The 16,657-nt window shown below is 39.2% G+C and overlaps 1 protein-coding gene and 1 non-coding gene across 2 annotated transcripts; one reads left to right on the top strand and one right to left on the bottom strand.

Moving 5' to 3' along the window:
• Positions 1 to 7: 7 nt before the first annotated feature.
• Positions 8 to 15,027, bottom strand: LOC139121723 (neuronal acetylcholine receptor subunit alpha-10-like). The gene is made up of 7 exons (XM_070686845.1): positions 14,726 to 15,027; positions 8,382 to 8,530; positions 4,897 to 4,941; positions 4,069 to 4,178; positions 3,233 to 3,768; positions 528 to 2,159; positions 8 to 305 (listed from the first exon to the last, which is right to left on the bottom strand). Exons 1-6 carry the CDS (start codon positions 14,805 to 14,807, stop codon positions 1,603 to 1,605), a joined length of 1,479 nt encoding a protein of 492 aa, XP_070542946.1. The 5' UTR covers positions 14,808 to 15,027; the 3' UTR covers positions 8 to 305; positions 528 to 1,602.
• Trnat-ugu (transfer RNA threonine (anticodon UGU)) lies at positions 6,389 to 6,461 on the top strand. The gene has a single exon. It is a non-coding gene; the product is annotated as a tRNA-Thr (tRNA).
• Positions 15,028 to 16,657: the final 1,630 nt, after the last annotated feature.

Genomic DNA, 16,657 nt, shown 5'->3' with positions numbered 1-16,657 from the left:
CAAAAACTAATTTGTTAAGTGTTATTTTATTGACTCTTTGGTTACACACGACAAGCTCTAGCTTGCGTTGATGAAGGTAGATGTCACAAACCTCAGTATACAAATTCCCCCCTGTGTTTCGAGATTGCTTATGAAGCATTTAAACAATGTTGCCATTTTTGGATTCGTGACTAATGACAGCTTAATGAATTTTTCGGTTTATTAAAATGGGTACACTGTCCATTTATACTTTTGCGGAAGAGATAATATTTCATCGACTCCCCCCCCCCCCCGACAACGCCATTCATAATTTTCAAAGCCCCCATCTTTTGGCAAGAAAATGTTTTGTGCCCCCTTCCCCAAAAATGTAAAGCCGACTGGCACCAACTAATCCCGTAAGCAGCTACTGCTGTCATTATATGTGTATATCTTCCTATATCTGTATGTATTATATATATATATATATATATATATATATATATATATATATATATATATAAGCAGCTACTGCTGTCATTATATGTGTATATCTTCCTATATCTGTATGCATTATATATATATATATACTTTGTACTTTTTCAAGTACAAAGAAGTACGAAGTAATCTACAGATGGATGTACCACACATACACACAAGACAGGAGTTTATAAAATCTATACATACATGTAAATGAAATTAGCCACCATCTATAAATCTACTTACAATAGTACGGCGATTAGCGCATTTGTGTACAAGAAATTTGATAACTGAATTTCACCTAAAAGTGTCATTGCACCATCCATGTACATAAATATATATAGCGCACACTATGAACATTTTTCCAATACAAAACTGGCACAATTTCTTTGCACGTATGTATCTTTGAAAACTTGTATGAATATATTACACTTGAATATGGTTATGAAAATAGCCATTTGTACAAGAAATTTGAATTTGAACTTTCACCAAATAGACCATGATCATCAAGGGAAGATACGTTTGCTGCGTTAGGCGAAGTGCATTTCTGACATGTCCGTGAGGCGCTCTTTAATGAATTAATCGTTAGTATGTCGTACACTGATGTAAGAATCACTTCATTTACAGAGAGAGTCGCCTGTGCAATTAAAGAGAAAGTGCCTTTACTACTGTTGGCAAATTGACTGACCGTGCAAACTTTCAAATGACAGCAAAGGACTAAAGTAACATAAACAGTCAATGTCGACGAGTATCACTAGCGAGGAAAAAAAGTTTCTTCTACATTTCTACGACATTACGTTGTGTGTAACGGTTGTTCTCTAGCCAGTATGTACGAGTTGATGTGACATCTCGCGGGAAACAATAGAAAAGTCACAGAAGGCGAACTGCCGAGTGTTTGCTTCGACAAAACTCTGAGAGAGAGGTGAGAGAGAGGGGAGAGACAGACAGACAGACAGACAGACAGACAAGGGAGGGAGAGGGCTGCAGACATGGCAGGTATGCACATGGGATCATTAGGGAGGGATACAGACAGACAGAAAAAGATAAAGAGAGAAGTAGGCTCAAGAAGGATCATCAAAATTGTTGTCGTATCAATATCTTATCAAAAATATTTTAAAAATACAAAAATTCCTGTCTTTCTACGTACGTAGATGATGATTGGGATATTCAAAGGTGTGACATATCTACAGAACCAACATCGGAGTTTGTGATCAAGCCAAGAACAAAACCGGCTGAAACTGTCACAACGATAATGACATATATCCACAGAACCAATCGATCGGCTATCCTTGCTATTTCTCGCCATTCCTGTAGATTCTTAACGTTTGTTAGGTCATTTTCGCTGTCCATTTGAGTTTTAATGTTCCTACCGTCGTCTGAGTACCCTGACGGAGCAGTTGTCGGCGTCTGCGATACGTCCGAAAGATGAATAAAATCTGTGGTCGGTGGGATATCGACAGCTGTACTCCGTCCTTCGGCGATGTGATCCACGGCCGTTCTTCGTCTACGCTTGGAGGTTGTACAGCACATTGTCTTTTTGCGAATTTCATCTCGCTCTACCCTCGCACTTGTGCAGAGCAGTGCAGACAACCAGTCGAAAACGAGGCGTCTCATCCACGGAGGGGGTCTTCGGCATTTTGGACCGCGGAAATGCACAGTTAGCGTCATAGCTGTAGTGACGCATGAAAGAGTCACCAGGGAAACCGACGTGAGGAAATATTGCTCTGAAACAAATACATAAATAAGATATGTAAGTCTTTACCAAAGAGCATTGGTATCTTCTTGTCGATGATAACTCTCTCAGGGAAACGATGTTCATGGGCGTTCAAAAAATCACGGAAACAGGGTGGGGTTTTTTTGTTCAAGGAAAAACAAGGAAAACTACTTTTTCCCAAAAACTTAGTCCGTGGAAGAACTAGAATCCAACCTCGCAAAAAGAAAAGCTCGAGGCTCCTATTTGCAAACTGCACAACTTGGTTACAATCCTTACATCCCTTAGATATCAAACGTTCGTGCAAATTGGTTTGTTCTGGCTCTATGATGCGTTGTAATTGTTAATATTATACAGAGCCGTACAGGTAACGTTGAAAACATTCTTATCGCCCTATCAGCATTGACATTGTTGAATGTGTGAGCACTCCCCAGTCCAATCTTGTTAAATAAAAGGCGTCTTTTGTTGAAAAGTTCCGAAAGGGGGGTACCTTTAAGTTTTTTTCAAAACGAGCACGGATATCCAGCCGTCTTGAGAGTGTGTCTTTCTCCCAAATATCTCTTGGCTAAGTGTGATAGAGGGATTAATCGCCTCGCCACTGGTGGCGCACTTGGCATGCAGTTCTCGACGCTCGCCCCGGTCGGGCAGAACGGAACTGAAATTACCGGATACATAAAAATAAAATATTTGAAAAAATGCCTAAATTTTCCTAAGCAGTAGATTAGATTAAAGAAACACGGTTGTCGTCTTCGGGAACTTTGCGCCAGTTCTTTGAGAGTTTAGAAGTACACGGTCAAAACCGGGAAAACTGCTGAAAGATTGTATAGTAAAACAGCATACCCCATTTCAGAAATCCAGAACTGATAACACGAACAATTTGCCATGGTACATCATTATTAGGGTTTCCCTCACTGGCTGTAAACTGCACCTGCTGGCATATCGACCACTTATTTGAAAATGATGCCATGCTTTTAATAGCATCATTTTTATAGCATCATTGTTTAAGAAATTGTTACTACATGCCAAGCCTGTGGCGGACATTTCAGCATCAAGGATTGTGACAGATCCAAACAATAGAATACTTACGAAGGTATGGAATCCTTTCCGATTTCATCGGCATGTAGCTTTTCACCGTAGAAAAGACAACCATTAAAGACAACATGCTGGATACACTAAGTGTCATTCTTTCACCGGTATCCGACGGAATACAGAAACCAATGACGACAAGCGCCGATACCAAGAACGTCGGTAGCATAACGTTGAGGGCGTAGAACACATACCGTCGCTTGAAGATGATCGCGTACGTTGTTGTACCGAAACGCTGATCGGGGCAGCATGACCAAACATGGGTATCTTTTCCCACGATCATTTCCACAATGTCCCATTCGCCGTTGCCGATAAAGTTGTCCGTGTTGCTGCCGCTGCTTGGCACCGTGTCGATGAGATGTAGAGGGTTCACGACGGATCCGAAAGTAAATAAGCAGCGTTGAATGTCGAAAGGAAAGTAGGTGCTGACAGTCTGACAACTCGATTTGAACACAAACGGCCGCAGAGCTGTAACTTGTCCAGATGACGTCACTCTGGCGTCAGTGTCGTAGTGTGTCGTGAAATCATCACCAACGCTGAAAGTCAAAAGTGAATCCATGGTAGCGTTCAAAATGAAAAAGGAGAATGCCAACATTTGGCTAGCTGCACTAATTGTAGCCCCAGGGTCATGCAGTGGCTTCTTTCATGTTTGTTGTCATTGCTGTTTACTTATTTTGACAGTTGTATGACCACAATTGAGGAGCAACATACCAAAAACGAAACGCAATCAATGTGAACTGTGTTAGAACAAGTCTGAAATAAACTGAGCAACGTTGATACGTTGGAAAGCCTGTACTTTAATTTCTGCTCAATATTGTGCTAAACTGGTTACTTACCTGCCATAGAGGGCGATGTCCGGTTGCCATATCTTTGATGTGGGCACTTGTATTTCCTCCCTACCGTTGTATTTCGTCGCATTCCATGTTAAATGTTCGTCTGTCCACATCTGAACGAAAAATGAGACCAAACCCAGAGAGTCGGAAAATTTTCTGGCCATAAAAGTCATTGAAAACACCTAGTGCACACCATACACCAAACAAGGTAAATCAGATCGTTGGCCAGTTTAAAGCCCCGAAATTTGTTGACCTCAAAATATCTTCCTATTTTCTCCTAGTTTTCTCTGAATTCTACCCTCTGAAGGGATGTGGGCTTTTACTACATTAGGAAACCATTCCTTTGTAAAAATTTTGACAACTAAATTCAAATTTTAACGGTCATTTTGATTTCACACCATTTTCAAAATTTTGTAATATAACATAGGAAACAGAACAAGCAATGTCACAGTTGAAAACATTCACCCCTATGCATTACATTGGACTACTCTGTGCAGTTTATGTGAAGATTTCAGTGCAGATATGCACAGTATCCATGGGTTTTTTGCTTTTCCGCATGGGGCTGCGATTTAATGAGTGGGCACATATTTAAATTACAGTGTAATCTTTATGTTGTTCAAAATTGCACATACAGTCCCAGCGGGTAGTGAATAATAAGTGTATAAGCACACCTAAATTAGTACAGCCTCACAAACTATCTTTAGCTTGAAAGTAAAACCATAAGAATAATGCTAAAAGATACAGCAAATGGGGCTTTAATGACACGTTTTAGAGACACTAAAGATTGTTTTAGCCTGAAGATGGAATACTGTTAAACAAAACCTGACTTACCAGACCACACCAACTCTTAAGTGTTATTGATTGCTCTTTTTCATTCTGTGAATACAAAGGGAAGATCTGTGTTAAACTCAACATATCGCCTAGACTGTAAAAATGCCTAGCAGCTTTGCCACTAAATCACTAACAAGTAATAAGCGTGATAAAAAATACCATGGAATACGATTCTATGCTAGAACAAGCGTTCTATCTACGTTACTAACGTCAAGCTCGAAAATTTAAAGGAGGAGGTCGTCGGAACTGCGCTCAAAGGTCGCATTGGACTCATTCCACCAATTTGAACACTGTATCCAAGGTACGTTGGCGATTGATGAAAGTTAAAATACATTTGTCATAATGTACATCGTGAAATTTAAATGTTGCAGCTGTGTTGACGTGATCGTGTTGTCTTTTGTTCTGTACTGATGGCAACTAAACTCAGGGAATTAGCTCGCCAGTAGTGGGATGCAACTACACAGGGACGCCACAAAGTTGAGGTCGATAACTTTGATTGGAACGTAGCTGTTTCTGACCCATGAAAACTCTGTCAAGACCAGGGGACGGCTGGACCGACAACAGTCTAAGCCCCCCCCCCCCCAAAAGTTGAAAGTCCCCTTATACACATCAAAACTCAACCTTGTAACATAGACAGTAGGTGGGCTACTGTCTATGCTTATACAGACAATTGTAAGGGCGTATCTGAGCATGTACAATACGTAACAGCAAAGACAGTAGTCCTCCCCCACTTTCTGAGGTAACAGGAAGTTATTGCCCTTTGGCTAAAAAGTAAAAAACGACTTGATTGGATAAAAATTAAAATTCTTAATACTCGACTGGGAGAAAATCTTTAAGATTTCGGGGATATCAACCGACGCTAATCACTATTTATGATATTCTTATGAAGGACAACGCCGACTTCAAACATTTGATGTTATCACCATGTGTTGTTTCTAATACAAAGTTACTGCAGTCATAATGTCAGATATGTGGAGCCCAGGAAAAGTTCATTGAATATGTTTCAGCTGTTATTTCATTCCAGTATGCATTGTTGCATTGGCTAGATTGAAGTATCTATAGACACCAAATAACCGGTATCATTGTCAATGTCAGTCTACATCTTTTGTTCGTGTGAAGTTGTTTATGCTCCATTTTTCATAATTTGAACACAAGGTAGCTGCACCGTATTTTTAATTAGTACAGTAAGTATGAGGAGAAACAGTGCGTTAATCCTGAAATGGTCTGAGAAAAAATATTCCAACAAACGGGAGTAAATAGTTGCCGCGAATGTGTTGAAATCAGCCTAACTTGGCGGCGTTAATATTTTCAATATTTGTGAGCAAATCTTATTTCTTTTGCCAGCAGATATGATACGATAATTTAAATCCATCACACACAATTTTTTTCACACATTCAATTGTGACAGCTGTAAATATTACTATTAAATATTTTAGTGATGATGTTCTTTTTGTTTGTTTCTTATGTTTGCCAAACTAAAATAGAAACAACAGCCTCCTTAGCTCAGTGGTTAGAGCACTGGTCTTGTAAACCAGGGGTCGTGAGTTCGAATCTCACAGGGGGCTTGCGGCCAAAGCTTTTTACCCTGCCCGGCATATATTTCCATCGTGATGCAGACATGTGTCCCAGAGTAGTCCAACATTCAAGTCGGTATCGACAGATAAACTATTTCTATATTGAGGACTCTTCAGCTTTGAATTTAAATATTAAATGTTGGCAATGTTATAAATTATTCAACTAGAATGGTATCTATTCGGAAAACGCTCAATGTACCTCAAAACATACTTTAAACGCTAATGCCGAGTAGCAGCAATTTTGTTTGTAATTTGGCTGTAACGGCCTCCAATGAACAAATATGATAATATTAATATATATTATAGCCCGAAAATGGGACCATTTGCCTGAGGGCAGGTGACAATTTCCCCGACGTTAGGAGAGCAATGGTCTCCTGCCTCGACGGTACATAGTCCCTTGTTTGGGCTATGATTTTTGCATGGCTGTTATATATAGTTTTAACTCCAAATTTTAGTGATTATTTGCAAATGACCATTATATGGTTTATTGCCATGGAAGCTGAAAATCCCTTAAAAAAAAACAGAACGATTTTCATCGTCGAACGGCGCATTGATACATTTAAATCACCGTTTTGCGGCCCATCGAATTTGTTTATGCAATGTCTTCTGTAAACTTGATTCCCGAGGCAAAATATGTAATTATATCATTTTTAAGTCCCGAAGTTGTTGAGTTGAACATAGTTCCGGTTCACTTTCAGTCAAATGATAACTATGCGACCCGGCTACGTCGTCAACAAGTTACCATTGAATCCTGGGGGCATGCAAGGTTCCATATATATGGGGCATGTAATAATATTATTTTCCTGACACGCAAAATATTATGAAAACCTGCTTCCCCCTAAAAATCTCGAAGATTTTCTGAGACAATAAATAAATTATCAAAGACCTAACCTTGGTTTAAATTTGAATGACATTCACGAAATCTGATATCTGCTCATGAACAAAAGCCCGCCTTTATTTTCCACAATCCCGGTAAAGGTTGCTGAGAGAGATGATGAGTGACGAATATACGCATTGAGCATTATATCAGCGACTGAAATTTCACATAATCTCGGATACCTGATCTAAAATAACCCATGACAGTAAGACTAATCTTCTTGGCGTCGGTGTCCTAGTGCCAATTGAGTGAGTGTCTCTTATACCCTGAAGAAGTACGGGTAGTCTAAGATAGAATAAGTAGTTTTCAACCTGATACATTAATCTCTGATATACGGTTTTTTTGTTATATTAATGAAGTTGAGATCTTTGAACAGGTCACGGATTTAAGTGATGTTACTGACGCAAAAGTGGAGACTGTCCTCTGTGTCCCGAAAACGAATAAACTCGCCTATCAGTAGTCTTGCACAGATACCCACTTTCATCATTTGTCATGTCAGTTGAAAAGGGGTAACACAGAAAACAGGAGGATTTTAAATGAGGACAACATCGATAATGTCTTTCAACGGCAGAATACAAAACGTCGGTTCTGATGAGTAGTTTAAAGAGCTCTCATGAACCTCTGACTTGTTCGACTGTGTGAGAGAAATAATCACGAGAACACAACAGAAGATTGATTACATAAAAAAGTCATTTGCATTTCACTTACGTGAAAAGGGATACTCGGATACTGAGTCAGAACCCTGTTCCTCTGTTTCGTACACAATATTTTGAAAACGTAGTCCAACAGAAATTTGTGTCCAAATTAAATTCATAATTGTGACTTCTATTACATATACAGTGGTTTGAAATTGGAAATTACAACACAAATTTTTCCATAATGTATTCATCAAGTGAACCCAAACATCACTTCATCACTTTTTGACACATTAATGATTACTATAATGGCAAAACAACCTTACTATCAAACACAAACACGCGGTCGCAATAATGTTGATATATTTTAGATAATTAGGTATGATATATAATACTTACTATGTCGATGAGCTGGATCGGCGTCATACGATGTTGGACCACGACCACCGAACCATTCTTGGTGGGGCGGGTTACGTTCGAATAATTGGTAAACAGGTCTTTCACCAACGCTTGCCCGATGTTGGTTCTCACGGCCTTTGTATCGTGAACTGCAAAAAATAATTATGATATTTATATCACTGTTATGCTCATAGACGTCTGTAAAAATTTCCAAACATTCTGCGGATGAAACCCGGCACTTCTTTTTAGGGCCGAGCCAAATACGATATCTGTCCAGGAAAGTTGGACACTGACTTTGACGGTCACATGTCATTTTTTGCTAAACAAAGTGACGGACAATAACTACATTTTCTGCAGAGATGATCAATATTTGAAGAAAGTTCAACGGATAATTTATATATATATATATATATATATATATATATATATATATATATAATTATATATAATCCCATGGTATTTTTCTCTGTTTGACGTCATCGTATACGAGTGTTTTTCGCGGAGCCGTACAACTTCGAGCCGAAGGCGAGAAGTTGTGCGGCTCCGCGAAAAACACGAGTATACGACGACGTCAAACAGAGAAAAATTCCATGGGATTATATATTTATCACATGAACAGTCTTCTTATTTTTCTTTGATGTGGATGGATCAAAATTATTTTAACAAATTGCATGATTTTTATCGCGATTTTGTGTTTATTTACGCGGATTACTTTCATTGGGGCCCGTCACCCAGGAGATGTGCAAATGTTTACAGGTATACTTTCATTCATAAATCCGATTAAGCTGAAATTTCGCTACAGCGAAAGGTATCTCCACCAATCAGACATCCGGATTCGGTCACGTGCGCGTGTCAATCATTGTCTCGCGCTGGAGCGATGCCAAGGCAAGTCTGCCATCATAGCTTTCACCGTACCGTGCTACCGACGGATAGCCATAGTATTTTGGGTTATTTAGAATATTTACAATTACATTTATGAAGTTAATACAATGGCACTATCGAAACAGTAGTTATCATTCTTAGAGATGCTGTGCTTTTTAAAATACCTTAGCGAGATCGATGACACACAGAGTGTACGCTTGTTGTTGTGGGCACTGCCGTACGTCACCGGTCTCCGCCGCGCCGGTGGCCATCTCAGTCGTCAATGTTTTCGTTTTATGGACTTTGACGTATCTCCCGTAGGTGCATCTCAATGTTGTTACTTGATGGGAACTCTGTTCTGTTGTACGCAGTGAGTGTTGTCCGAGTCAACTTTCGAAATAAATCAGATTCTACAGCGCTGCACTGCAGAGTTAGGGCTACAGGTCGACAGCTGTATATGTCTTCACTACAGCCTTCCGCTGCAGGTTTGATCTCGATCGAGAAACGACGGAATAATTTGTGTGATGAAGGAAATTTATCGTTGTTCGAATGACTTTATGCTTGTGCCTTCTATGTCGCTTTCCCGAAGATTATACGGTACTCATTTATTAAGTTGAACTTTCGTTGAGGTGTATCTTTAGGGTTTATCGCCAACCGGGATCGCCAGGTACGACGTCGCTTGGCGATCGCCAGGTACGACGACGTCCACACTGAGCCTTACGACTGTAGCAGTGACGTTACTGAGCCATTAAAACGATCGAGGGTATCCTCATTCGATTCTTGGGAATAGCTAAAGCTTTAGCGACTTGGAATTTCGTTGGACATGCCTTCTATGTTTCCATATCTGGATTTATCGCGCCGGGTCACCTTTTTGTCAAAATTCCATGAGCACGGCCGGAAGCACGGCATCGATCACGACAAATCGGTCTGTGTTGCGACGCGTCGACGAACGGTACCATTGCAGGAAAAAAGTTCCGGTTGATGACGTACAACAGGGGTAATATGGATTTCTTATCTGTGCTGGTGTACGTCACACAGGTGGAGATACGGGCCAGTTCATGTGATATATATATATATATATATATATATATATATATATATATATATATATATATGATATATATATATATATATATATATATATATATATATAAAGTTTGATACTAGAATACATTTGACGAATGTAAAATAATTGAGCAATTTAAAAATAATTCAATTTTCAAGAATTAAAAAAGAATTATGCATTATATTAAAATTTGATAAATATTTTGAACATTTGAGGAAATAAATGTATTTTTGTATTGTCATAGGTCCCATACAACGAAATTGAGCACAGTTTATTGTCAATGAAGTACGACGGGTCTAGGGCTAACACTCACAGGCGTAACAATCAGACCAGAAAAGTTGTTTTTCCAATAATAATAAGATGAATACAAATTTTTTGAAATTTTGTAGCATAATACTAAAATGGTCACAAAAATTGACTTAACGGTTATGATTATGGTTATAGGAAATGGCATGAAGTTTCCGTGTAACAAGTACGCACTCAAAAAACTCAGTGATTTGTGTTTTTGTCTGCGTGGGTAATGAAGCAACTGGTTGGAATACCAGTGAGACAGAATCAGGCCGCAAGAGATATAATATTATGACCTCTTGAGAAGGGGAGGCATACGGGTGGCATTGAGATCACAAAAACATATGCCGCCAATCAAAATAATAGAGAATTGACGGAGTCTCTATCGATCGTTTCTGGGTTTGCACTCGTCGTTTTACTTACGGTGTTTGGATAGCGACAACACCAAGTGTTAAGTGTAACTATTATATCTGACATGTATTGCGACACTGGTGTGTAAACTATATGCGCAACCATATGGTTCCGCCGTTTGGCCCGACAATGAAGTCATTAGTACTCCGCTTTGTTATGACATCGATCCTGGTGTATCGATTTACTGTTTTGTTTTTTTTTTCAAATGAAAGAAATGAATCGGAACAAAAACATGTGTTTAATTATGTGATATACAGAAGACCAACGAAATCGAAGGGACCGAGCACAATTAACAGCAGGGGGAACGGAAGAGAAAATGGGGGGGGGGGGCGCACGAAAAAAAAATTAGTGTTCATGGGGTGGGCCATGAAAATTCCAGGGAAGGTAAGGGGTGGGCCACCAACATTTTTTACACCATGACAGACAGAGAATATTTTTCAGCATTTTTGTTCCTTGTTGAAGCTGGAGTTCCTTGTTAAACTTCTTGTAGCATGATGAAATACCAAGTCTTAAACCTCACAATGCAGTTGTTATGTGTAAAATGAGCAATATTATTATTGAAAATTGACTTGAGCTTGATAGACTTACTTGGAGATGTGCAGTGAACACTGTCATCATTAAAAATAATTCATGTCAATGCTTCAACTATAACAACTATAACAGCACTGAATGAACTTGTAGATTGTTTATAAGGTATTTGGTAATTTCATCATTCTTTGAGATTAAAATAGCACAACACAATACTGAAAAGTAGCTGTAGGTGTTACAAGTAGTAAAGCTTGAACATATATTATTTTGTTAGTTTATTATTTATATATTTATTTGTTTATTATTTATTTCAAGAATGCAAGAATTTTGTTTTCACTAAAGCATATATTAAAAGTTATAAGGATTATATATATGTGTACAACTTTGTAACTATGTAATCTTTCTTTTTTGGGGAGGGGGGGGGCACAAAAATTTTGTTGCCGGTGATGGGGGCCACTGAAATTTTTGCTGGTGTTAGGGGGGGGGGCTGTAAAAATATATGCACCACATATTTTCTCTTCCAGCCCCCTGCCGTTAATTGTGTTCGTTCCCTAATGGACATTGCGTTTTAGCGAGTCAATGGTAATGGAATGACGTCACTGGTTCATTTTTGCATTGCAGCATAACTCCCCATACAGTGCTCTAACACGGATTTTCAAACAATTTATACACTTGATCGAAATGTCGGATACTTATTCTTGTATGGCGATAATTTTTCTGCACGCCCTGCAATAATTGGCCTTGCGATACAGCGCTTAGCGTATTTCTTTCATTCAGTAAGATCAGTGTCCATTGGATTAGTTAGACAGAATTACTCTTTCGATCGGACAGTTTCATTTTAATCGGTGACTGTCTGACCCTTATGTCGATGGCATTCTTCTGATAATCTCTCGCTGTCGATCTTCATTTCGGGACAAGTCGTTCATTTTGAGCGAAAATGCGAGCGGCGGAAACTTAAACCCTGTTGCCATGGAGAAGTCCATCATTTCTGAAAGACTGTATAAAAACCCTTCTTTTATCTGTGATAATTTATACCCTGTCTACTATGAGACACGTCAAGATTTTCAATAATACGGAATGTCTCGATTCTATTTATCAATATATCCATGTGTATCGTTTATTTGGTCGGCGCCTTTTGAAATTATCTGTATATTAACGCAAGCTAGTACTCTTTTCTGTAATTATCGTTGAGGTAGATTGAATTAGATTCTTTTTTGGGCGATCTTTTGATACTCTGCCGGTAGCCGTTTGAGCCGGTGTGGCCTATGACATAGTCAGACGTTGCATAACGTTCGCGGCAATTACTGGCACCGTCAGCCACCCAGCATGCAGCACACTTGGGAGAATCCGCCTCGTGCAGGTTATAAACATACAACAAAACATGGCAACTTAGGGCTGGGTCTACTAAATATTATGAGTACTGTCATTTTTCTTATTTTTACCCACTGTGCAATTATATTACCAGTAAATGGGAGGATTTCCCGTCCTACTTTTTTAGTTAGGGGGTCTCAAAGTACCCATACCTTACGCTTTTTTGACCACAAAAGGACCTTCCTGGACATTTTCGGTGATTTCAGCAAAGAACATACCAAAACAACTTGTCAGAGTATAATTTGCAACTTTTTCTGTTTTTTGTATACTTGTGCTTTTATTTATTCTAGTGACAAAAATAAACAGACAAGGGGGTTCCCGTTCAACTTTTTGAGTTACGGGGCCCTAAAGTACTTCATTTGATACACTTGCTCCTTCTTGTTATTTTTGATAGTTTCACAAAAACAGACACCTAAATCTTATTAGGGAGTATCGTCACCTTTCTGATTTTTACACCTGCTGTGCTTTCGAACAGAAAGAAGGAGTCACCGTCGTACTTTTTGAGTTAGAGGTCCGATAATAAATTTTTCCTCAGCTTGTTATTGCGAAAATCGAAAATTACATTTTCCTACAGGGTTAACACACAGGGAAGGCGACCATTTTGAATAATTTCAAAAATCAGTACTAAAATTGGTGCGTTGTTTCCCTTGTACCAAAGTTTAATCGGTGATTCCTAATTTTTATTCTTTATTTCTAAAGGGAATGGTTAAAGCTTCGTTGTTGAGGAAAGTTTGGGCCGATTTATCGCTCATTTTCGAGGCGCAAATAAAATGAACAAACTAGGCACGAATAACCGTGGGTCCATAGCTGTGGTGTTTTCGAACGGGATTTCTACCTTTTACGGGCTGGTTTTGACTTTTACGTTTTTAACGCGGGGTTAAAAAAGTAAAAGTCAAAACCAGCCCGTAAAAGGCAGAAATCCCCTCCGAAAACACCACAGCTAAGGACCCACAGCTAAGGCACGAAAGGCTGTGGACAAGCTATAGGTGTTTTGAAACCAGGGCAACTAGCGACATAATACAACCTGCAATATGGGACGATTGCGGTGTGCTTTGAACACTGAGCCCACATTCAAGCTTCTGTTTAAGTTAATTAGAATTTAGAACACGTGTTTATAAAGTTTATAAATTACAACTTGTTTTCAATGAGCCAAGGCCGCGTATTTTCAACATTACGAGCTTTCAAGTCGTTCACACAAGCGTGACGGGGCTGTTTTTGAAAGTCAACCGTAGTTGAAAACAGATTGTAACTGACATTAGGTTTATAATGGATTGTGTTTCGAGCTGTCATTTTTCTTTTATTACAGTCTGTATGTACACATTGAGTGTCACGTTGTCAAGCTAAATTTTAGTCAGGTATGGTCCTCAATGGAATGAGCAACATCATAAACGACGTCAAGGCATTGTCAAACAGAAACCTCACAAAATATTAAAATGCAGACAGACGGAGGACTATAGACAAAACGATTTTGTAGGAAATACAGGCCGGGCTTGCTTTAAAAGTGGAAACAATCCTAGCTACTAAGTACTCATGCATTAAGCAAGTGTGAGGTATCAACAAGCGCATCAAATGAGACAGAACATTTACGAGTCAACCATGTTTGAACATCTGTAAAAATTACAATCTTCTCGGCAGGAGAAACAGAGAATTTTTCCGAAGGAACCGGCCTAACGAAATCATGCAGCGGCGCTCTCAGCTCACGTATGTGCTGCCAGACTGCTTAAAGTGTGGCATATTATGCCCGATTTTTAAATGGCACAATTCGATTTTAACAAAAGATGACCCCACTCCAAATTAATGCACTAGTAGACCAACTCACCTAGTATCAACAGGGATAAAAGAGCAAGTGTTGATGACGGCATAATCACAGAATTATGCACCGAATCAGGACGACGTGGCATGGTTCAAAGCGAACCTCACTGGCAGGCAGTAGCCTGAGTGGTGTCACGGTAGGGATACATCCGGCGGTGTGGAGACACAGGCTCCGTGTTCAGGACAAAAAGGGTCTAAATGCATCGCGATTTCTCGACTAATTTCACTGCATTGAAGTCGGACGTCGCTAATGGTTCGCACACTGGAGCGCAGCTATCAGGTCACCCTTGATTATTAGGCCTATGGGTTGAAATCACGTGATCCTGATGATCATTAATACAAATATGGCATGGTTGTCATAGCGACATAATTCCGTCTTTTTTTTCGCTCCTTGGGACGGTGTGTAGGACTAGTCGTATAATTACAGTCTTTACAGTTGCCGAAATTATCCAACAGTCGCCATGGTTACCTGTTCCCCATATAGCTGGTCTCCCCTACGGTGATATGCAGCTATCCCCTGTATGTGATTTTCAATTAATATGTGTCGCTTTTGCACAAAACATGCTGGACCCATTACATAATAGTGCACCATGCCTTAAACATATGCACGTATTGATCGTTAAAATATCATAAGCATATTTGTAGACGGATATTTTTACCAGTTTGTCACACCAGCCGAAAAAAAAAATATATCTTTTCCGTGGGCTGTTTGACAAAAGACACCAACATAGTTCATAAGCTTAAATGTTGATTGTACATTATATGTATGTAAGGAGGCGGCAATAATTGACACAAGATCATGATTAATAATGGATTGCTCCTAAATTAGATAACGTATTCATTCGATATTATTAAAGAAGGCAGTGTTTTGTCGGAGATAATTTTGAATTCAATTCAAATCCACGATCACAGGGAAAATACAGGCAGTGCAATAACCCAGTTACACACAAAGACTGTTGACATTTTGCGATTTCCGGATGAGGGCGTTGCAACAAGTCATACCCTTTGGTTGTCAGATCATTGAGATTCTCATAATGTGCGACGATTTCTGGCTTGCATCTCTTTCTTCGATGTAAAAGTCACAACACCCTTCACAACAGAAGAGGTCAATTTATTTTATGTTATTATATATTGGATTATGACGCCCACAAAACTGACAAGTGGAAAAAAACCTAAAGTCGTCCTCGCGGTAATTTCACTATGATCTAACAGATCATTGAGCTACGACACCCTTTACAACAGAAGAGGTCAATTTATTTTATTTTATATTAGATTATGACGCCCACACAACTGACCAATGAATAAAAAGTTGTCTACGAGATAATTTCACAATCTCACAGATCAGTGAGTATCATCCAACAGATAATTGAATTATTGCAGAGTGACGGGGGCCTGCTGTGCTTGACTTGTCAATTGTTACTATTGCCATGACGTAACGAAACACATTATCCTGATTTAAGTAAATTAGTCTTTCGCAAATTCATCGTTGCTGTAGTATATTTCATCTCGTTAAATACACTTTCAACAAGCTAGAATAAAAATGGTTGGCAGGGATCTTGTTCATGAAGGTTTACGATTAAAAAAATGACTATAAATGAGGAAATTTTGCCAACATTGACGACAGTTCGCATATGCTAGCTCCCTTCTCGGATATATAGTACGTCTAGTTACACTTTAGGCTAACAACATAACAGACCCACAGTAAGGGAGCCGCCATTATTTACGGCCTAGGGAGGGGTCGGAGGAATTTCATTGGAAACTCCGAAATTTCGAGTGACCACCCCCTGCCAACCATGATGAAATATGAGTAACCCCCTCTCTAACTCAGAAATTTTGACTGACCCCTCCCCAACTTAGGAAAGTTAAATACCAATAAATGTATTTTTAAAATGTACAAAAATACACCAAAGTGAAGACCTTTAAGTCCTGATGTACCGTG

The sequence above is a fragment of the Ptychodera flava genome, chromosome 21 (assembly GCF_041260155.1).
Source record: "Ptychodera flava strain L36383 chromosome 21, AS_Pfla_20210202, whole genome shotgun sequence".
NCBI classification, from domain to species: domain Eukaryota; kingdom Metazoa; phylum Hemichordata; class Enteropneusta; family Ptychoderidae; genus Ptychodera; species Ptychodera flava.
This window is presented reverse-complemented; position numbering and strand designations above follow the sequence as displayed.